We start from the raw sequence: 24335 nt of genomic DNA, 5'->3' as shown, positions 1-24335 counted from the left end.
TTCCCCGAGTGTTTCCTCGGCGGTGGCCCCGCTCCAAGAGCTCGTCACCAGGAGAGGAGGGCTCTGTCTTCCAGACTTCGCCGCAGGGGAGACGTGACCCAGGCACTTGGGATCTGGCTTGCTCACCAGAGCCCGGGGGCGTGGCCCTCGGAGGGTCCACTGAGCCTCCCCATTGGCTGCAGCTGCCTGGGGCGGGACCAGGTCCCACCCCAGCTGTGCTGGGAGCCCCGCCCGAGGGCGGGGTCCAAGGGGTGGAAGAGAGGCAGCCCGGGTGGGTGAACAGCGAGCTAGAGCATCTGTCCGGGAAGCCCGGTCCCGGGGCCATGGAGGGGCAGGTGAGGCTGCCGCCCGGAAAGCCCTGCCGGGAAGGTGAGTGCCAGCCCGGAGGCGGGGGACCCGGCACCTGGGCGGGAGGGATCCGGTGGGCTGTCCTGGGGTTCTCGGGGTAGCGCTGGACGGATGCACAGACCCCGAACTCATCCTTCAACGTAGTCATTCATTCCATGAGTCTGCCTGCTACCAGATGTTTGAGTGCCCGCGATCCGCGTATGGATCCGGGAGAACCAGACCGACGTGGTTCCCCCGGTGGTCGGGAAGGCACCCCGCGCAAATTACGGGGTGCTGAGTCTCATGACGTGGAGATTCGAGCGCTGTGCGAAGACTCTAGGTGCCACGGCCTTTTGAGAAGGACTCTTCTCCGGCCCAGATTCGCTCCCAGAGTCTCCCGGCGACGTCACCTCTTGGGACCAGGGGCGCGGCCGGCCGGAATCCCGAGCTGCGTCCAGCGCTGGCAGCCCGAGGGCGGACTCAGGAGGGAGCTGCCTTGGTCCCCGGGTCAAGGGCACGTGGAGATGGACACGTCTCCCACCCCCACTGGCCTCCGACTCCGGCGAGAGCCCCACCAGAAAGGGGCGCGGGAACTGGGTGCGGTCGTTAGTAAGAGGTGCTCTCGCTGCTTGCTGGGCTGGGATTGAGTGGCCAGAGCCCTTGGCGTGGCCCTTCGCCCCTGGGTGCGTTGGTTCCCGGGGCGTGTGAGCCTAGATAAAAGGGGGGCGTGGCGGAGGGTTTGGAGAAAGGAGGTATGTGTATCCACTCGGAAGATGATTTTCATATCATGCGGGAACGCGAGTTTCTAAATCTTGCGGGCAATAACATGAAAGAGGAAGCGGGTGGGGAGAGAGGAGTGATAAAGAATGATTTCTTTCCATACTTGCCGGTACTCACTGCCATCGAGTAGATACGGACTCATGGCGAACTCAAGGCTGAGTGGCTCAGTGCCCGTGCGTTTCCGAGACTGTCACTCTGGATGGGAATAGAGACCCTCATCTTTTTTCTCTCACAGACTCGTTGGTAGTTTTGAACTGCTGACCTAAGAGTTAGCAGCCCTAGGCGTTACCGCCAGGGCTCCCAACATTTAATCTGGGCTTGGCGTTTGCATTGTATTCCTTGATACGGCGAATATAAACGGTAATGAAATAAGGGGTGCAAGGAAAGAAAATATCTGAATAATCCACAAACTGTTCAAAAACTGAAATATGGGCGTTGGTTGGAAGGCAGCTGGGTTTAGAATGGTTTCCTAGATAGTCAGGTCGTCGGCCCTTTCTCTAAATCTCTCCAAAACATAAGGCAGTCCAGCAGCACACCCTCCTTTGTGGACCTAAGGATCAGTAAGGATTGAGAGTGTGTGAATTACACCATTAGTGGAATTTCTGGATGTTATTCCAACTCTGCACATGTATTTACTTACCAAAAACAAATACTCAAGCTCAGTAGGTATAGAAGCTAGATTCTGCATGCATTTGTTTATTGGCACATTTTTTAATAAGTAGCAAGTAAGGGTCTCATGTGCCAGACACTGAGTTGGGTGCCGGGATAAGGGGATTTGCAAGATACTCTGGTCCTAGAGTCTAAGACTATGTACCAACCTTCATGCGTATAATTTAAAAGACAGACAATAGACAAGAAACAAATGAATGAAAAGGGCATTACAGATTTGCCCATGAATGATACATTAAAGGAGTTGTGAATGTTTAGAATAGATAGTCAAAGATTGGCCCCTTTGGGAAAATTACATTTGAGGAGAGACTTGAATGATAAGGTGTCTCTCCTGAAATCTCGGAATAGAGCATTTCAGGTTTGCTTTCTATAAAAAATTTTAAAACATCATTTCCATACTTTGGTTTTTGCTTTTGGAGCCAAGGATGCTTCAAAAGATTTTTTTTTTTTTTGCTTCAAAAGGTCTTCAAGTCCAAACCCATTTTAAAAATCCAAATGTAAAAATACTTGTATATGTATGTGTATGTGTGTGTTTAGGTTTTTGAGATAGCACATTCTACAGATCAGTTTGAGGTTAGAGGCCAATAGAGCTTTATTGTAACCCAAATATGACACCATGAAGTATAAAAAAGACTGCCATCACCTGGTGCCATAGTGCGTTAACTGTTGGGCTGCTAACCACACAATCAACTGTTGAGCCCACCACCAGCCATTCTTGGCCAGAAAGATGGGACTTTCTCCTCCAGTAAAGATTTCCAGCGGAAACCTGCAGTCTGGTCACTATGAGTCAGAATCCACTTGGTGGCAGTGCATTTTTTAAGCCATCAACTACAAAGCATCAATTACTTATCTCTAACAATGTTGTAACTTTGGTAATATGCAAAGAGCGAACACAGCAACAGCTGATGTAGAAAATCTGACAGTCAATTATCGTCTGAGTCCTTGATTTCTGAACACACCCACAGAGGCAAGATCTTGTTTTTCCAGATAGAGGTTTTATGCCTTTTTGTTGACTCAACAGCATCTTCTCAATTTCATTTTGGTTAGCAGACCAAAATGGATTTCCATCCCCCCCACCACGACTCTTCCTGTATACATATCTACAATATGACTTGATTCCCAAATTTGCTGTAAATTATTCCTCATTCTTTTTCTGCTCTTCTATATTTCTCTGTTGTCTCATTAAACATGTCCACTCCATGAAAAAAGAGATCTTTGACCTGTTCAGCTGACCACTAGGTGACCAGCCGTTCTCAAAGTTGACCTGTAGCATGGAAATGGGCGATAAGAAATTGCCTGGTATTAAATGGCCTCTTAGAGCCCCTTCTGTGATCTCTAGATGGAGCTGATGCCTAACAGAGTGGGTGATGGTTTGAATACCTAACATAATTGCACGGTAGCTCTTAAGCTATTTTATTGAGTAAACACGTCAAGTAGATATATGGCTTTAGTTACAAGAGGAAGTTTGCTTTGACTGGAGTATTAAATAATATGGTGTGATGGAAAGTGACTTGAGATTGGACAGACAGGGAAGACCTGTTCATGAAGTTGGCATTTTAAGCAGGTGCAGTGGGGAGAAGCTGGCTATTCTAGCCAGTATTCGGTAAAAAGTTAAATATAAGCACAATTCATTTTACCGTGGCTTGATTGTGTTGGTTTTGTTTTATTTTGATTTTACAAATTGGAGGTTTCTGGCAACCCTGGCAAGTCTTTCAGTGCCATTTTCTTCCCTAAGAGCATGTGCTCCATTTGTGCCTCTGTGTCACATGTGGGTAATTCTCACCACACTTCACACTTTTTCATAATGCTACTGCATAGTTAAGAGACATCTTCAAAAAGTTCATGGAGGAATTTCATTATCTTTTCATTCCATTTTTCCATGAACTTAAACATAAACAAAAGTATAAACATAACTTTCGTATGCGCTAGAAAACCCAAACATGACTGTGGCTCATGCCATAGCGACACTTGTTTTCTATCAGTGCCCTGACCCTGATCCTAGGAGCCTTGGTGATGTAGTGGGGTTGCCTGTTGGGCTGCCAATTGCAAGGTCAGTAGTTTGAACCCACCATCCAATCTGAGGGAAAATGATGAGGCTTTCTGCTTCTATAAAGAGGTACAGCCTCAGAAATCCAAAGAGGCACTTATACCCTGTCTTGTAAGATAGCAATGAGTCAGAATCAACACAATGGCAGTGAGTTTGACCTTTTTTTGGTCTGCTGTATCTCTCACCAGTTTCTTAAAATGTACCTAACATACTCTATCGAGTCAATCCACATGTGTTGAATGAATGAATGCAAGGAGGAGAAAGGTAGGGAGCTGTTCGACAATATGCTGTCGAAGGCAAGCAAGATTTAGCATGGAAAACTCTGAAGTTTAGAAGTATGCTAGAAGGGGCCCTGGTGGGTCAGCATTCAACTGCTAACCAAAGATCTGCGGTTCAAACCCATCAGTCACTCCGATGGAGAAAGATGAGACTGTCTGTTTTCATAAAGATTTGCACACCATCAGAAATCCTTGGTAGGATTCCTGCGCCGGAATCAACGTGATGGCAGTTAAGTTTGGAAGTGGGTTTGTTTATAATTGTGATGAGAGGCTATTGGGGGAGCCTTAGCAAAGAAGTGACACAATGACTGATATCAGAAGATGAGCTGATAAGGGAGCTAGGGTCCTTCCTATGCTACTATGAATAGGCAAATATGTCAGTCAGCAATTCCTACATAAATTAGCAACCCCAAACTAAGTGACTTAAAACAATGATATGTTCTTGCACTTGTGCCTGTGGATCAGCTGAAGGTAGGCAGATCTCGGCTGGGCTCACCTAGGTGATTCTGCTTGAGCTACAGGTCCAGCTGGGTTGGTCTTTCCCTGTAGATGACCGCAGACTGAAGGGTTAGGAGCCCCTTCAGGAAGATCCACCCCAAGGAGATTGTGTCACAGCCACTGACATCTGTTTGTCACCAAGTCCAACATCAGGAAAAGAATATTCTTCCTGGGAAGGGAACAGGAGTGATTATTGGTCAGCTAATACTGCCAAGGGGAGTCCTGGTCAGGTGATGGTTATGAGTTGAGCTGCCAGCCGCTCCACTGGAAAAAGCACTGTGGGGCTTTCTACTCTCTCAGTTTCAGTTACAGTTTCTGAATCTCACAGGGGCAGTGCTACCCTATCCTGTAGGGTTGCTATGAACCGTCATCGACTTGATGAGGAAAGACTGCAAAATTATCCCAGTGGGATAGATCGTTGGTCAGACCATGGTGTCCTCAAACTGGAAATTTCCTCTTGCACTCATTCAAATTGTAGCTTGTGCAATCACTTGCTTAGAAACCAGAGAGACTCTTTCCTGTAGTGAAGTGATCGCCTTGAATTATTATTCTCCATAAACAAATGGAATAGGACTCCACATTTTTTATTTTCACTTTTTTTTCTGAAAGCAATCTGGCTCTGGCTAGCCAGTTGTAATTTAGCCCTGGTTTTGGCAGATACATGATTCGACAAGCCACCTAATAGCTTGGCATCAGTTTCTTTAAAATCTCTTTCACCTTTCTGTGTCCGTGAGCTTAGGACTGATCCTTCAGCAGCATTTAGGAACCACCAGGCTTGAAAGCAAATTACTCTGGGAACAAAGATAGCATGTGATCAAACCACAAAATTATCAAAGGCTACCCTCTGAAGATACCTTCAGAATCATTGGATCAGCCGCACTTCAGAGATGTTGGAAACTGAAGCCAAGAGCGATTACTGGACTTGCCCATGCTTACAAATTAGTGGTAGAAATTAAGGTGGGGCAAGCCATAAGAGGGGTCTTCAAAACGTTTACAAAATAAATGGAATTAAAAGATAATGGAATTGTCCTATGAACTTTTTGAAGCCCCCTGGTATAGACCAGCAGGAAACTTGTTTTTCATTTTAAAGTAATCTGCACATGTGTATAAGCTTTTACACGTGTCCACTAGTAGATACGTATTAAGATGAACCACCTGAAATTATTGGCTTTGTGGAGTCAAAAGCTATCCAATATTGTCAATTTCCCATGGATCAAAGTTTTGTATAAGAATATCAGCAGTGCTATTTATAAGTGCAACATCATGAAGTTACCCGAGTGTCTGTCAACTGTAACAGGGGAGAATTCAACTTGATAGAGGCATACAGTAGGCTCCTAAGGGACAGCGGGCAAGAAATCAAACTTTATGACCACGTGTCAACAATGATGAATCTCAAAGCCAAGTAATTCACTGAAGAACACAGACTGTAAGAGCACAATTTTACAAAATATAAGAAGAGGCAAAACCAAAAACCAAAGTTCTATTAACATCAGAATAGTTGTTAAGTTGGAGGAGTAATGGTTTATTTCTTACATGGAGTGGTAGAGACAACAAGTGGTGAATTATTTTCTTTGTAGCGAGCATATATTTCCCAAATAGTCATTAGTCAATATTTAGTAAAACAAGTAATTTAACGCTAAAGGTATATCCTGTTGTTGAGGATATAGATTAGTGGTCACTTTATTTGTTTGGTAGTCATTTTAAAGGGTTATTGGCATGTCTATTAAAAATGAAAAATAAGAAATGCATTGGCCTTTCTCTTTCTGTGATACCTGGAATAAATAATTTAGCATTAGATTTACACCCTCGTGGCAAGGGTATAGATTGATCCAATCACTTTGGAGGCAGTGTCTATTAAAAATGGGAAAGACATGCATTGAATTTTTCCTGTCTCTATGGTACTTAGAGTAAACTCACGTTGCTTTGCTTACTCAGATCCTTAGAAACCAAGTCTGGTTCTGAGATCTCTCTACTTCCCCTGAAACACTCAGAAGTCCCTGCCCATGTATTCATAGGACTTCCTCCCTCTTTCCCAGTCAGCTCCACAACACTCCTCCTCCACAGGCCACCCCTTCACTTCCTCCTTCAGCAGTGTCTGTCACAGGCTTTCTCCACAACAGGCTCCCAACACGGGAAACAATGTAAGTTCCAAGGTCAATGACCAGACGAAACTCTTATTATTTTTTCTGCTGTACAAGGGGGCTTCAAAAAGTGCACAGGGAAATGCCATTATCTTTTAATACCATCTTACCATGAATGCTTTTGAAGCTCTCTCGTTCAGCTTGCAGCCTTCTTGTCTGCTGCTTACAAGAAGACCTTGCAAAATGCCCCAAAGATCATTGGATCCCCCTTGTCACCCTCCGCCCCCACCCCCTCTGTAAATGTCGGAAACGTTTTGCTCCAACACCAGATTAGAAAGAATATTGTTTCCCTGGAATGCGACCCACCCACATTGATTCGGAGATGAAGTTTTGGGATGGTTATGTTAACGACATGCTAAGGCACATGAATGCAACCATGGAATTCACTAGAAAGTCAAGTCAGACATTTTCTCGGGAAGGAATGCAGCTGAAATTCTTACTAATAAAAATATCCACAACGACTCTCCTAGTGGTGTAGATGAGATGGGCAGTGTCCAGAACAGGATTTCTGCCAACTGCCTTGCTTGAAAATGTGTGATTTGAAAGTTTATTCAACCCAGCTGCCTGAAAATTCTTCAATATTGGAACATATCCCTGACATAGTTCTCCTTAGAACATCTAGCAGCTTAGTTCTGAATAACCTCCGTATCTCTGAAACAAAGATGATTGATACGTACATCGCGGTAGGCAAAATCACCATGAAAACCTGATTTGAATGATTTTAACATTTTCCAAACTTGAACTGGGTGGCTGTTTGCTAAGTTGGCTTGTTCTGCAGTTGAGAGGACCACAGACCGCCTGCAGGCAGACATTGATCCATGCACTGAAGTTTTGCTTCTAAGAAATAATTGGGTCAGACTGGCATATGCTGCTGTTATATGCCTTCTTGATATTTTGAGGGTCTTAAGTTGAGTTTTCATTGACTTTTCAAGTTGTAGTTTATTTTTTCTTTATCCATTTTTGTTAGATACAAACCATAATGGAAAAAAATTGGCCTGTCCCCGTTTTAAAAAAAATCATTTTATTAGGGGCTCATACAACTCTTATCACAATCCATACATTCATTGTATAAAGCAGATTTGTACACTCCTTGCCCTCATCATTCTGAAAACATTTGCTCTCCACTTAAACCCCTGGCATCAGCTCATTCCGCCCTCCTTCATGAACCCCTGATAATTTATAAATTATTATTTCACCATATCTTACACTGTCTGACGTCTCCCTTCACCCACTTTTCTGTTGTCTGTCCCCCAGGGAGGAGGTTATATGTAGATCCTTGTTAATCGGTTTTCCGTTTCCAACCCCACCTTCCCTCCACCCTCCCTGTATTGCCACTCCCACCACAGGTCCTAAAGGGATCATCCCCCCTGGATTCCCTGTGTTTCCAGTTCCTATCTGTACCAGTGTACATCCTTTGGTCTAGCCATATTTGTAAGGTAGAATTGGGATCATGATAGTGAGAGGGCATGGGGAGGAAGCATTTAGGAACTAGAGGAAAGTTGTATGTTCCATCCTTGCTACACTACACCCTGACTGTTTCTTCTTCTCCCTGAAACCCTTCCCTAAGGGAATGTCAAATTGCCTACAGATTGGCTTTGGCTTTCCACACCACACTCCCCCTCATTCACAATGATATGAGTTTTTGTTCTGATGCTGCCTGATACATGATCCCTTCGAAACCTCGTGATCACACAGGCTGGTGGGCTTCTTCCATGTGGGCTTTGTTGCTTCTGAGCTAGATGGTCACTTGTTTACCTTCAAGCCTTTAAGACCCCAGACACTATATCTTTTGATAGCCGGCCATCCTCAGCTTTCTTCACCACATTTGCTTATTCACCCGCTTTGTCTTCAGCTCTGTGTCAGGAAGGTGAGCATCTTGGAATGCTAGTTTAGTAGAATAAATTATTCTCGTATTGAGGGAGTACTTGAGTGGAGGCCCAATGTCCTTCTGAAACCTTAGTACTAAACCTATAAAGATATGCACATAGATGTATTTCCCCATTCTAATATATAAATATATTTCCATATGTACATGCCTGTATTTAGACCTCTATAAATGCTCTTTGCCTCCGACTTTCCTCTTGTCCCACTATCATGTTCAGCCTTCATTTAGGTTTCAGTAATTCCTCTCGGTTATCTTACCCTTCGTCATGCCCTACCAGGCCTCCTACACCCTCCTCACCACCGATTTGGATCATTTGTTATTTTCTTGTCCCTGGGTTTGTTAACACCACTTCCTTTCCCCCCTCTCCCATGACCCCCCCCTCCAGAACAGTCGGTCCCGTTGTTTTCTCCTCCAGATTGACCATCCAGTCTATCTTATTTAGACAGACCTGCGGAGATAATAACATGCACAAAAACAAGACAGAGAAAAACCAAGCAACAAAATAAAGCAAAACAACAAGCCGATGACAAATAAAAACTACAACAACAAGAAAGAAAAGCTTGTAGTTAGTTCAAGGACTGTTTGTTGGCCTTTAGAGTGTTTTCCGGTCGAGTCTGATGGGGCGCCAAGCCCTGGCCCCAAAGTCTATTTTTGGTATTCCCTGGGGACTTCGTTGCTCTGTTCCCCTTGCTGTTCTGTTGCACACCCTGAGTGTTTTGCCTCGGTGTGGTGGGTTCAGATCGGGCAGAATTCCCACACTGTGCCTATGGTGTTGTCCTCTGTAGGGCTATGGGTCAGTGAGGAATGTCGTGTCTCATAGTGAGGCCATCCAAATGGTCTTCTCTGTGGATTGGCTGCCCTGAGCAGGAATATCATCCTCAAGGAAAGAATATTATCTTGTTAATATCTTTTTCCAGTGGTGAACAAATTACAAATAATTTATCATATAGCATAAAATGGTTTCATTTTGTGTTTAATATTTCAAGACACTTAAAATAATGGGGCTGGTGCAGGGAATTGACACGCTCATTTCAGTGTTATTCCGAAAGATAGATGACGGTTACTATGTTTACTATGAAAAGAAAGATTGGATGCCCAAGGTCACCCAGAGGCACCCAGGGGAAAAGGCCTGGCAATCTACTACTCCCCCTAAAATTGTTGACAGTCTTTCGGAGCACCATTTTACTGTGATCTAAATAAATTCTATTTAATTTAGGGAAGGGTGGATTTATAGCACTGAAAAGACATTCCCTTCGGGGAAAGTGGTAGGGGAAATGTGACCCACTTTGAAACATGTTCTCGGAATGCATTATGATTTTATATCTTTATTGGCAACTAATCTACAAATCACACAATTCAGTAGTTCAATCATTCAAGCATATCAAGACGAGTCGTGTAATCATTTCCACAATCAATTTTAGAACATCCGCTCCCACTCCCGCCTTCATTGTTCATTCCCGAAATCGGAACGCACTATTTGTCCCTCTACTCTATAGGCTAGCCGCTAGGAGGTGTCTCATCGTTGCTCTTGCTTTGCAAGAGCTCTTGTTTTGTAATGTGAACAACCAAACACTCAAGCTCTTTTTTTAAAAATGTGTGCATGCCCAACTGTGACTGCCCTTCGACCTGTGGCCACTTCTTCTGCAATAGAAACAGTACCATCCACCAAGTCTGTCTCGGAGAAAGAAGGGTAAAAATCAGTATACATCTCATTCCCTTTTTTTTTGCCATTTCTCTCCAACAGGTTATGTGCTCTCTCTGGTCTGTCCAAACTCATCCATGGCTTGGTGTGAGATCACGAATGTGTCCCAGCTGGTGGTTGCTCCTGTTGTCTACACGGATCTGAATTCAAGCATAACCAACTTGAGCATTTCTGCACACAAGGAAAACAAATACAGTCTTTACGTGGGCTTGGCACTGGCAGTGAGTTCCAGTATATTTATTGGCTCCAGCTTCATATTGAAGAAGAAGGGCCTCCTGCAATTGGCCCACAAGGGCGTGACTAGAGCCGGTAAGAAATGGGTGTCACTAATCAATTCCAATCCGAACTGCAGACTACAGTGCTGCGGCCCTAGTATTTTGTGGTTGATCTTGGAGTCCCTAGGTAGAGCAGGCTGTTGAAGTCAATCCAGTGGTGCCGCAGAAGAAAGTCCCGGTGATCAAAAACCAGCCACTGGAAGCTGGAGGGGGACACAGTTTGACCCAGAGGGGTTAGAGATAATTTTTAAAATCCTTACCTTCTATGTCCTTTCTTAATATTCTCTCCTCTCAGTTCCAAGACAGAGCCAGCTGTGTCTCTTTTAAGGTAAAGCGAAAATCAAATATATATATGTATATATATATATATGTGTGTGTGTGTGTGTGTGTGTGTGTGTGTGTGTTGCGTTCAGAGGTTCGATGTGTGGTGCAGGTCCTTCAGCGCTTTCATTCTGCAGTTTTAGTTTCCAGAGTCAGATCATGCAACATCCCTGCGGAAACGCCACTGGCATTTCTTTGTACTCAGGAGACCATTCACATGCCTGACCACCTGCATGGTGTGGCCCCTGCTACCTCTCCAGCTTCATCCTGTGTTACCTTCCTAATCATCTGCTTTTCTTAGAACCTACCGGGGAACTTCTTTCTCTCCCTCCTCAAGGTGCTTTGTCTTTTCCTGGAATTATCTTCGCTCCTGTTGCTCATTTGAATGACTCCTTCCCATCCCTCATCCTTGAGCTTACTCATCACACCCGAAAGATCTTCCATTTCCTTCATCTTTCCTTAGTCTCTGCCACTGTACTAATGGTTCCCTCTCTTATACTTAGGACAACTAGAACAATTTAGCATTCTACATTTATTGTTTATTAATTTAATGCCAGTAGATTTTATTATCTATTAATAATAGATTCACATGGCAGGGACTTTGCCTAGGTCAGCGTTCGACACCCAATACATATTAAATCAGCAAATGATAGCAATAGAATTAGGTTATCCATTCTTTGGGAGAAAGATGAGGTTTTCTACTCTTGTAAAGAGTTGGCCTTAGAAACCCATAGAGAAAGAAGACCCAAGTGCTTTAGACCTGGGGATATTGATTCCAAGAGCCATAGGGATCTCCAAGGAACTCCAGGCCCACAGACGTTGAGAGTAGACCAGGACCTTCTGGTTCCCCCCCCTCCCCCCACCCCCTGCCCAAGGCCTACCCTGAGAAAGCCTTCTCCTACAGCTGGTGACCTGAAACTGCACTCCTACCCCCCCACCCCCCCCACCGATTGTGAGAGAATAGATCTTTGCAAAAGACATCAGCTTGTAGCCCATTATAACATCACTAGATAGTGAAGACTCAAGCCAATAGGACATTAACGGAAGAAGTGTAAATGGCCAATAAATATATATAAGTAAATGTTACTTCACTGGTCCCCAGAAAGAGGTAGATACTGACTGCATAACCATGACTTCTTGGGTTGCCTACCTATTTATCAAGTATCTTTTTTTGTGTGTGTGCAGAGAATGTCCTGTGCTGGTGGTGAGAACTTGAATAATAATATTTTGAAACCTAATAAGTTTACTTCCTCGATAAGTTACTTCATTAAGCAAATGAAGAGACATACCACGGCTTACATACAATTTAAATGCTGTTTTAATACGATTTTGACTCATATCAATCCTGCTGTTTAAATACGATTTTGACTCCTATCAATACATCAGAGTTGCCACACCCTTATGAGTTTTGCCAAGTCTGACTCTTTACGGGGTAGAAAGTCTACGGTTGGCAGCCCAAGTTGTAGCTCACTCGACCACCAGTGCCCGTTGGAAACTACACCTCCTTATGAAATACCATGCAGCTTAAGTACATGATGACTATTCAGATTTTGGAATAGCGTTCAACGTTAAAAGTTTAAGGATATGAGAAAGTAGTCATGATGTGTATTGATAGCCTTTTTTTTAAAGGCAGTATTAGGTTACAAGACTTCAGACGTTACGTCTTCTCCTCTTTAACTGTCATTCAATAACCTTCCTAGAGGGCAACTCTTCTTCCTCTAATTTAGAACTAGGGAAACATCATGTCAATCATCTTCATATGTATCATTCAGTCACATTGAATATGTTCATCATGTTGTTCAACCAAAACTTAATTCTTGCTTTTATTATTTTTCTAGGGCAAGGTGGGCATTCTTATCTCAAAGAATGGATTTGGTGGGCAGGATTACTCTCAAGTAAGTTCTTAATACTAACAACCGTGTTTATGTTTAAAATGATAACCAAATTATAATGAAAATTTCAGAATCAATTAATTAACTTCGTGGCCAGGCGTCTAGGGAGCTTTGTGTGAGTAGAGTACACTGTCATGTGTATACGTTATAAAGTACTATCAATACTGTCCTGAAATACAAGGGGAAGTTGATGTTTCAGATATTCTCTTCTATCACAAGCTTCTCCCTCACAGTCATGGAAGGAAAGGCTTTCTTTTCCTGTTTTCCCCACTCCTAATCCAAATCTGTGACTTTGCTAGCTGCATATTTTCTAAGGAACAGTACATTTTCTTTGGTAGCATCAAAATATGGGTAAAATAAAGACCTTTCTTTATGTTTGGTACTGAAAAGTAGAGGGAAGATGAACTTTGTCACCAATCTCCTTCCAGATTTGCCCCAAAGAGCAAACGGTGTGTTATGGATAGGAAAGCACTTTCATAATCATTTACTCCTAAAACAATGCACAAATGGACATGCATCTCTTACCCAGCCACTTTCACTGATTTCTGTCTCCCTCTGAACCCCTCAGGAGCCTTGGTGGTGCAGGGTCTATGAGTTGGGCTGCCCTCCCAAAGGTCAGCAGTTTGAAGCTGCAATGACTCCAAGAGACACAGATTAGGCTTTCTACTCCCATAAAGAATTACAGTCTCAGAAACCCACAGGGACAATTTTACCCTGCTCTACAAGGTGGCCATCAGTCAGAATCGACTCAATGGCAGTGAGATTGACTTTTCTGAACTCCTTTTAAATTTCTTTCTTTTTAAAATAACTTTATGGGGAGCTTGTACAGCTTTTATCACAATCCATCCATCCATTGTGTCAAGCACATTTGTTGCCAAAATTTTCAAAACATTTTCTTTTTACTTCAGACCTTGGTATCGTGGCTGCTCATTTTCCCCCTCCTTTCCCACCCTCCATCCCTCCCTCATGAACCCTTGATAATTTTTTAATTATGATTTTTTTTCATGTGTTACACTGACCGATATCTCCCTTCACCCACCTTTCTGTTGTCCATCTCCCTGGGAGGGGGTTATTTGTAGATCATTGTGATCAGTTCCTCCTTTCTTCCCCAACCTTCCCCGTACTCTCCTGGTATTGCTACTCTCATTATTGGTCCTAAGGGGTTTATCTGTCCTGGATTCCCTGTGTTTCAGCTCTTATCTGTACCCATGTACATGTTCTGGTCTACCCAGATTTGTAAAGTAGAATTGAGGTCATGATAGTGTGGCAGGGAGGAAGCATTAAAGAACTAGAGGAAAGTTATATGTTTTATTGTTGATATACTGCTCCCTGACTGGCTCATCTCTTCCTTATGACCCTTTTGTAAGGGGGTGTCCAATTGTCTACAGATGGGCTTTGGGTCTCTACTCTGTACTCCCCCTCATTCACATTGATATGATTTTTTTTGTTCTGGGTCTTTGATGCCTGATACCTGATCCCATTGACATCTTATGATCACACAGGCTTGTGTACTTCTTCCACGTGGACTTCATTGCTTCTCAGCTAGATGACCGCTTGTTTCTTTTTAGTCCTTTAAGACTCCAGATGCTATATCTTTTGATAGCCTGGAACCATCAGCATTCTTCATCACATTTGCTTAAGCACCCACGTTGTCTTCAGCGATTGTGTCGGGAAACTGAGCATCGAAGAATGCCAGGTTATTGGAACAAAGTGTTCTTGCATTGAGGGAAAACTCGAGGCCCAATGTCCATCTGCTACCTTAATACTTATAAATATATACTTCAAAAAAAGAACATCATAAAGTGTAGCACATTTTAGTATTTTTGGGGTCTTATTGTAGCAAGGAATTGGATAACTTTTCAATAAGAAACAGTGAAATATAGAAGAATAATGATGAAAAGTAACTTAAATGAAGTTCTTTCTTATTTCAAGGCACTTTCACATTTCTTAATTTATTTAAATAAACACTGATAAAAGTTAGACTGGTAAGATTCCAGATAGCTAGGTGGGCGATTCTCTCCCGGGCTCCCATCTATAGTTTAGAATGACAGTGGATACATCTACAATTTACTCTCATCATATAAAGAGTACGCAATAGTATTGCAGTGCTGGCAGTGGTGTAGGCTACACACTGAAGTGGTAAGCACAGAGTCAACAGGTCACAGCCACCAGCTGCCCCACAGGAGAAAGGTGAGGCTGTCCACTCCTGTAAAACTGTAAGTCTCTGAAGCCCGAAGGGGCAGCTCTACTCTGTGTTGCAGGGTCACTGTGAGTTGAAGTCAGCTTGATGAGATGAATGTTGAAGAGAGAAAAGTTGAAGCTTTCAACCTTAGAAATATTATTTAGTGGCATGGTATCTTTATGGTGCAATCATTAATTTTCTGAAAAGCTACCTATAAAGATAAACATTTAAGTAATACAAAGTCCTCCAGGAAAGCTTCATATTCTGAGGAAGCGATTTTGAGGGCAATTGCCCTGTTGTTCTGCAAGGTTCGCTTTGTTCTCTGGTGTTTTCCTAAAACAGGCCTCCAGCAGTTTTGAGGGGAAGGGGAAAAAGGATGCTGGGGTCGTATGCAGTGAAGATGCGTTCTCTACAACAAAGGCTTGCTTGACATAGTTTGCCAGCAACAAGTACTATGTTCTCTGGGCAAGTGTCCAGTTCTGGCTTGTGAAGACTATTTGGCCCGAATACAAGAGCCCAACTGTGCAAGGGATTTCCCTCACCCTAGACATCATTGCATCACAGTGCCGTGTGGAAGTCTGGAGTTCTTCAGATGAGAAAAAAGATCACATTTCTAGCAGGGCGTTAGAAAGATTATGTTCTGAGCAGGGTCTTAGGGCTTCATGTCCTTAGGGCTTGGATGTCCTTGATCCACAGAGCTGCTCAAGGGGGTTTAGATAGTCTGCCATTCAGAGATGCTGAAATAAACAGGCCAGTGCTAGGATTTCTAGCTGTCAACCACCTGGACTATGGAGCTCTACAAAGATATATCAAAAAATAGACCCATTGCCATTAAGTACATTTTGACTCATATGCATAAAATGTGTGTATTATATATGTTATATATATATTATAAATCAATTGGGATTCTTGAGCAGAAAGAATTATTATCTACTGACTCCAAAGTTACTTCTACTAGAGTTCATCAGGATGACCAAAAATGTTTTCAGAATTACCTATTTCTATTGAGTCACTTAAATGTATATTCATCTTTCCTCACATTCAGTGTAACCCCATTTTTGCTTTACTTGAATTTATAACAACAACGAAATCATTTGCTGTCGAGTCAGCTTAGACTCCTGTGTGTCAGAGTCGAATTGTGCTCTCTACGGTTCTTAGATCAGGCCTGTCTTTTAAGGAGGGAACCCTCATGGCACAGTGGTTACACATTGGGCTGCTAGCCACAAGGTTATTTGTTTGAAACCACTAGCTGCTCTGACAGAGAAAGGAGGTCTTCTCTACTCCTGTTTAGTTACAGTCGCTCAGAAAACCGCTGCGATAGTTACCCTGTCCCATGGGATTTCAGAAGTCAGAATTGACTTATTGAAAGTGAAGTTGGTTCTTTGTTTTGTTTTGTTTTTCCTTCTAAGGTACTTCTGGGGGTATTTGAACTGTTTACAATCTTCCAAAAACCCTTTCCACCAAAAAAAAAAAAAAAAAACCACACCAAACTCAATGCCATCAATCAATTCCAACTCATAATGACCCTGTAGGACAGGGTAGAACTGCCCCTGAGTTTCCAAGACTAACTCCTTACAGGGGTAGAAAGGCCTGTCTTTCCCCTTGAAGCAGCTGGTGGTTTTGAACTGGCTAATCTTGCAGTTAGCAGCTCTACTCGAGACCACTATGCTACCAGGCTCTTCCTAAGAGTGCTAGATAGTAAGACTCGTTTGCCTGAGACTACCGTCCACATGGTTGGCAGTTCAGTCCCATGCAATGGTGCTGGTTGTTCAGGGTTGTGGAGTCAGTCCTGGCTTAATTGTGGCCCCATATGACAGACTACAAATGCCCCCATGGCTTTCTTGACTGTTTTGTGGGAGCAGATCTGCAGGGCCTTCTCCCACAGAGTGGCTGGGTGGGTTTGAACCAACAACCCTTTGGGTAGAAGCCAGAGACTTAAACCGTTTTCACCTTTCTAGAAACCTTACAACTGAGAAAACCCTGTGGAGCAGTTCCACGCTGTGACAAGTCGGGTCACCGTCAGTCAGAATCAACTGGACAGAAACCGAGCTGACCTGTTTCTTGCTCTGCATGTGTTTTTCTCGTGATACTTGAAAGCCATCCTTCATTTGTAATCTTCTCGCTTCCTTTCCAGTGGGAGCAGGAGAGGTGGTGAATTTCGTGGCTTATGCTTTTGCCCCTGCCACCTTGGTCACTCCACTGGGTGCCCTGAGCGTGCTCATAAGGTATGTGGACACAATGAGGAGCTAGACCTCTGTGGGAGTATTCATGCCATTGTCAAAGTCACCCCAAGAAGTAGATAGCTGCAACAAACAACAACAGAAGCACACAAATAATTTGAGGAGACTATGAAATAAACAGCAATATAAATAAGGAAACAAAGCGACGATTGCCATGGAGTGGCTCCTGAATCACAGTGAGCCCACAGCATAGTCCATGCGTGTGTGGGTTTCCAGGGCTATAATCCATGCAAAATGTTTGCCGCTGCATTTTTCCTCCACAGAGCAACAGGTGGTTTGAACCATTTACCTTCTAGGTAGCAGCCCAGCACTGGGACTGTAGGGCTCCTACGAAATAGATTGTCTTGTTATGGTTCTTTAGGAGCTCTGGTGGCATAGTGGCTGCTTTCGGCTTTCATCTGCAAGGTCAGCCATTCGAAACCACCAGTCCCTCCTCAGGAGGAAGATGGGGATTTCTACTCCTGTAAACAGTTACAATCTTCGAAACTAAAGGGGAAGCTCTACCCTGTCCTACAGGGTGGCTAGGAGTTGACATGGATTCGATGGCAGTGAGTTGGGCTTTTGGTGTGGGTGGCATAGTGCACAGCTACCCCGCAAGGTTGGAAGTTCAAACCCACCAGCTATTCCTCAGGAGAAAGATGAAACTGTCTGCTCCTGTAAAGATTTCTAACCTTTGGCTAGAACCACCAGCCTTGAGGTTAGTGATCCAGAGTGGCTTCCAGAGTAGTAGTACCCAAACCCCCAGCTCACAGCCTGGAAAACCCTATGGAGCACCAGCTTAGGCTGGCCTGAATAGGAATTGAGCTGGCAGCAACTAACAACAGGTTTGATTGGCTATCATTCTGAGTTTTAGACTCTGTCCAGTTTTTCCATGTCAAAAAGTATATTCCACATGTCAAATACCACACTGTGATTTCTGAGCTTCTATGAGACCACAGGATAATTCAACCAGAGTAATTGCTGTTGTTTTTATTTTCTTCTCCCAACAGTGCAATTCTGTCTTCCTATTTTTTAAATGAGCACCTGAATATTCATGGAAAAATAGGCTGCATATTAAGTATACTGGGATCAACTGTGATGGTTATCCATGCCCCTCAAGAAGAGGAAGTCGCTTCTTTGAACGAAATGGAAATGAAATTGAGAGATCCAGGTCTGTAACCCATTCTGACAAAACAACTGCCCGAATTCTGCCCTGCCCTCCTCATGCAAAGGTATTTTGAATCATGCTACTTCAGGCTTCCTCACAAGCCCGCTGTGGGTTGGGCAGTTCAGTCAGGCTTGATGAGTCTTCTCCAAAGCAAACAGAACTTTCTGTTTCTGCTTCCACTCTACCTAATGGAAAGGGGAGCTGGAATGATCCAGACAAAAGACCGACATCCAAGCCCAGATTTTCCCCACGTACCCCGTTTGAAAATAAAAAGGCAAGCGGACAGTCCCCGCCCCACTTCCTGTTGTTCTTTGCCTGAGTCAAATAACATGCTTATGAAAGTCCTTTGTGAACTAGCCAGAGCTAGACAATCGGGTTAGTGTGCTTTATCTCAATGGTCCTCCCCTGTGTTTTCAAACGCATGACCTGCAAGCTTCTCCGACAGGTGAGATCCCACTAGGCGTGTCTGAAGTCATTTCTTCTGTCTTCCTCGCAGGCTTCCTCACCTTTGCAGTCATTGTAACCGTGATTTCCCTGGTGCTGATTTTGGTGGTGGCTCCCAAGATGGGGCAGACCAACATACTGGTGTACATCTGCATCTGCTCAATGGTTGGAGCGTTTTCCGTTTCTTCTGTCAAGGGCCTGGGGATTGCCATGAAGGAGCTCCTGCAGTGGAAGCCTGTTTACAAGCATCCCCTCGTCTTCATTTTGTTGGCCGTGCTCGTGCTCTCCGTCATGACACAGATCAACTATCTCAACAAGGCTCTGGACACCTTCAACGCCTCTCTTGTGACTCCCATCTACTATGTCTTCTTCACGTCCATGGTCGTGACTTGCTCTGCCATCTTATTCAAGGAGTGGTATGGCATGAAAGCCGGGGATATCATCGGGACCCTGAGTGGGTTCCTGACTATTGTCAATGGCATCTTCCTCCTACACGCTTTCAAAAATACTGACATTACCTGGAGTCAGCTCACATCCACTGCTAAGGAAGAAGCCCCCTGCCTGAGTGGCAGTGAAGGCAAATATGCTTTGCTGGAGAATGCGGAATCCTTGACCCTAGGATACAGTGATGACATTACCTTGTTCAGCAGGGCCGACGAACACAGTTTCTAGAAACTCTAAGTTTCAACAGAATGAGACTCGTGGAGCAGAAAAGGAGCCGCTGCCTGCTCTTTGGAAGAACCACAGGAAAGACGGCAGTCCAAAGTTCTAGCTCCCAGTAAAGAAGCGAGGCCAAGCAGCAGTGCCTTCATGCTTGTTCGTCACGTTTAACAACTTACGTCTACAAACTCAAAATAGCCTCTGAACATAAGGACGTGGAGGGGTTAGCAGATGAGTCTCAGACGATTTCTCTTCTTCCGGCCACAGGACCGTTGCCTCTGCTGGGTGGCTCTCCGTTTCTTTGGCTGCTATTCGTCTGTCATTCATGAATAAGGTTAACTGATCAAACACGGAGTAGTAACCCTTCTGTGCTGAGTCATAGTTTTGAATGAGGAAAGCTGAGAGGCAAGGTCACTGTTGCTTTCCACGCCTTGTCCCTTCCACCATCCACGCCTCTCTGCCTCTCCCACTAGTCAGCAGGCACCTTATTCATGAACAAATTGGCCTGCTTTGGAAATCTGTTGCTCATTGGGCTTCTATGCACAAGAGACTCCTAACCATGGAGGACTTCTCAACTACCGACTTATGAATTGTAGCTTATGGACATGTCGTAGGAGTTTATTGCCAATTAAAAATGACAGAATTAAGGATTTGAGAAAAAAATACTTTAGACCAGTGGTTCTCAACCTTCCTAATGCCACGATCCTTTAATACAGTTCCTCATGTTGTGGTGACCACCCCCCACCCCCAACCATAAAATCATTTTCGTTGCTACTTCGTCACTCTCATTTTGCTACTGTTCTGAATCGGGCAACCCCTCTAAAAGGGTTCCATCCTCCAAAGGGGTCGCGACCCACAGGTTGAGAACCAATGCTTTAGACCTAGGGTGATGGCATTTCCCCCTTGTTTTTCACAAAAATATAAACATAAGTGACATTTGCTCACTGGTTCTTTGAAATTAAGACAACCTTGACTTACTGGAGAAGCCCACGTGAATCTTGCTTTAGGGTTACTGTACACCTTCTGTCTCTCACTATTATTCCAAAGATTGCTTTTGTTTTCAAGGGGAAGATGTTTGCCAAAGCATTGCTAAGTTACTTCAGGGTTATATAATACACTTCAATGTTCATCAAATGTTTAAACTCCAAAGGAAAGGTGGGTTTGACAGACTGTTTTGAAACGAGGAAAGTCTTTATGAACCACTTGAATATCATAATGGTTCTCTTTAATTTGTCACTTTCATCTTTAGAAAATTATAATTAGCCACTAACCATGTGAAAGTATATGTTTTCTCCCACCTTAAACGATAGAGTGTCATTTTCTGTTAAATTTCATCCTGACCATGTTTCCATACATTTGATTGAGTGATTGATAAGTCATTTCTCTTTGGAGATAGGGAAAGAAGCAGGAAGGGGTACAAATTAACTTAAGGTGTATTAATTTTTTAAAAGCATTAAAATTTCAGGGGCTCCTTCGGGGTGGGGTAAGAATACCCTACATACATTAAAATTGTCAAGATATCCTTGTCTTGTTCCAATTGTAATTTAAAATTACATTTAAAAATCAATTACTATTGGGTCCTTTCCAACTCCTGATGTTATCCCCACATGTGTCAGAATATAATTTTCCTGCAAAGGGTTTTTAGATACTGATTTTGGGGAAGTAGATTGATGAGGCTTTTTCTTCCAACGCACTTCTCTGTGGATTCAAGCCAGCCAGCTTTCCACTAGCTATTGAGCATGTCTAACCATGTGTTACATCACCTAGCACTTCGTGGTATTTTAAGTGGTCTATATGGAGCCCTGGTGGTACAGTGGTTAGGTTTGGTCTATGATCCTCATGGTCTGCAGTTCCAAACCACCAGCATCCCCAGAAGAGAAAGACTGGGTTTTCCACTCCTGTAAACAGAGTCTTAGAAACCCATAGTGGGTTGCTATGAATCAGTGCTGACTTGATGGCAGAGAGTTTGTTTTTTGGTTTGTGTGTGTTTGTTTGAGTTTCATGTTGAAGGAGGCACTCCGGTGGTGTAGTGTTTATGCCTTGGCCTGCAAACCTCACGTTAACAGTTTGAAACCTCAAGTTGCTCTGCAGGGGGTGCTTTCTACTCCTGCAAAGAATTACAATCTTGGAAACTCCCAGGGGTAGGCCTCCCCTGTCTACAAAGAGGGTTGCTATAAGTCAACATGGACTCAATAGCAGTGAGTTTTGAGTTTTTCATGTTGAACCAGGGATTCTTCAGTACTCATTGGTTCTTTGGGAAGGAATTTGGCTATCTTATTTGTATAGGAAACTTACTTTCCTCGGAGCAAATAAAATATCCTGACAAAAAAGCACAAATTTAAAAACTAAAAAAGAAAAACAACCCCAAACGGACATTCTCAGCTCTAACGCCCGATGTTCTTCTGAGTTTGGTTTTCTAAGCTGGAACATAAGCCTACTGGGGTGAGAGCAAACATTTACAATCCCGGAATCCTTTCAACGGACGTCACCTCCTCTTGTCTGGACTGCAGAGTCTAAAAATGGGAGAATAGTCCCTTCAGCACAGTTGAATGGGAATGCAATTCAGGAATTGCTAAGGTTTTGAAAGTGAGCAATCCATGGAAGACACGCAGATGGATATCTCAGGTCAAGTGCAGGTTTACTCTGTGGATGGCTGTGCCTTTTTATTATTCATCAGATAGACAAGCTCTAGACACACATTTATAGGACGCACATCTTCTGAAAGGGCAGTATGACAATTGTAGCAGTTATTTGAAACCCCCCCTCCCCTCCCCACCACTATGTGACGTGCTGTTTCTCTGGGTTATGTGCTTGATGATGAGAGTACGGCTTCAGGTATTTGAAGTGTTACCTGCTACAAAGCAGGCATCCTTTGTGCATCTGGCCCACATTAAGAGTTCCCGGAACACAAGGACCTCTGTATAGTGTGCTCTGGACTACACGCTCAGCTGGTGTTGACATAATGTCCAGGAGGAAGACAGAAAAAAACTTCGCAATGGGCTATACTGAGAAACCATTACATGTTCGAAAGTCACTAATGGGCAGGTGCATTGGAAAATCACAATGTCATTCCAAATCTATAATTTAGCTTTTTCCCCCCTCTCCTTCAAATAGATAGTGCCTGAGGAGGAAAAATGCTAGATCTTCACATTCAGATTAAGTTATTCATACAGTATATGTTTCATATCCACAGGCATTCTATTTCAGGGGTGGGGACACTTTTTTGTGTTTTTGCCAGGGGCTATTTGGATTTATAACATCATTCACGAGCCATAAAATAGTATCAACTTAAAAATTAGCTTGCTATAAATATATTTGGTCAACCATTTGATGAAGTCACCCCTAAGATGATGTCTGGAACTGCCTCTCTTCGGTGAGGTGTGTGCTGTTAGCCAGTCTTGGTGATCTCGTGGCCAGCTGTGGCCCACTGGCTGGATGTTCCTTATTGCCAAGCCCTGCTTGATGATCTCGTCGCCATGGAAAGGTTTGTTTTTTTTTCTAATTCTGTAAAGATAATTGCTTCATTTTGTATTTTGGTGTATGGTTTTATTCTTAGGTCAATGTCGCATGATTTTGTTTCTAGGTTGGATTTCAGGGTGTTTATAAAACCCTTCAGGTTTAGCAGCATGAAATTCAATTAATGACCTGTTTTTGAGAGCATTAAGACAAGTAGTACCTGGGCAGTACCTGTATCGAGCCTAAAGCATATATTAGGTACATTATAAGATGTAGTTCTCTTTGAATCAGCACTTTAACTTTGTGGTGTTTTACTGTAGAGGTGAGGAACCACTGCTTGTCAGTTTCATACAATCTTCTTTTTCTGAATTTGAGTCACTCGTTCAAATAATCCAAATGAAACACAATTTCATCATGCTATATCAAAATGAAATGATTCCAAATTTACATTTCATTTTCCTGTGTAAAATAGTAAAACTGAACTAAAGGCCATTTTTACACTTCAACTAAACATTATGCAGAAGCAATTTACATGAATACATATAAAATGTTCTCAGATATTTTCAATGAACTCTATGGCCATGAAAATTTTCAAATGTCTATAAATAATATTGCTTTAGAATGTTTATACATTTTAATGAACATTTCTGTATATCCCTTGTAATAAAATAAATGGTTAATTATGATTTTTGGAATTCAGTGTTTAAATTTATGGAAGCTATATATGAGGAGGTTCAACATATTTGTGGGAAAAAATCAATTCCTCTTGTGTTAGGTAGGGTTTTCAGGAGAAACAAAACCAGGACACTTATGAATATAGATAGATAGATAGATAGATTTATACAACAAGAAGGAATATTACAGATAATTAGTCCACGCAGCAGTACAGAGGGCTCAGTTCAACACACTTCCATGGAACAGTTAATATACTAGAAGTCCTTCAAATAACTTGGGCTTCTGAGTCCAAGGTCAAGGAAGAAGACAGTGCAGTCCACCCTTGGGCAAGGCAGGCAGAATTTGCCCACAGGCAACAAACAGCAGGGTGGGTCAACAACAGTAGCTCAGGAGCTTAGCAAAGCAGACCCTGATGAGACATTTAACTCAAGCAACGCAAGGTGACAGGATCCACCAGCCTTAAGCTCTAGCACCACAATCCATGGGTTGGCTCACAGATTGAGCTCACAGGCAGAGAACTAGCTAAAATATCAGCATTATCAGCACAATCACCAGAGAGCAAGAGAGACAGGGGCAGGCCTTGCAGAGCCATTTTTTCTCTTTGCCCTCCACTCAAACTGCAATCTCTTTAATCCCACATGTTCCTATTGGCCAGGTTGGCACAGTAAACCTATCACAGTCCACCACTTGCCAACTTGGTATCTGTATACAGTTCT

The 24335-nt window shown here is 43.3% G+C and overlaps 1 protein-coding gene across 1 annotated transcript; it reads left to right on the top strand.

The window, feature by feature from the left end:
• The first annotated feature begins 228 nt into the window (after window positions 1-228).
• On the top strand, window positions 229-23579 carry NIPAL1 (NIPA like domain containing 1). Its single transcript, XM_075544371.1, has 6 exons — window positions 229-369; window positions 10370-10636; window positions 12762-12818; window positions 17132-17222; window positions 18227-18387; window positions 18881-23579. The coding sequence occupies exons 1-6, from the start codon at window positions 324-326 to the stop codon at window positions 19498-19500; spliced, it is 1242 nt and encodes a 413-aa protein (XP_075400486.1). The 5' UTR covers window positions 229-323; the 3' UTR covers window positions 19501-23579.
• The last annotated feature ends 756 nt before the right edge of the window (window positions 23580-24335 follow it).

Source organism: Tenrec ecaudatus, chromosome 3 (genome assembly GCF_050624435.1).
Source record: "Tenrec ecaudatus isolate mTenEca1 chromosome 3, mTenEca1.hap1, whole genome shotgun sequence".
Taxonomy (NCBI): Eukaryota; Metazoa; Chordata; class Mammalia; order Afrosoricida; family Tenrecidae; genus Tenrec; species Tenrec ecaudatus.
This window is presented reverse-complemented; position numbering and strand designations above follow the sequence as displayed.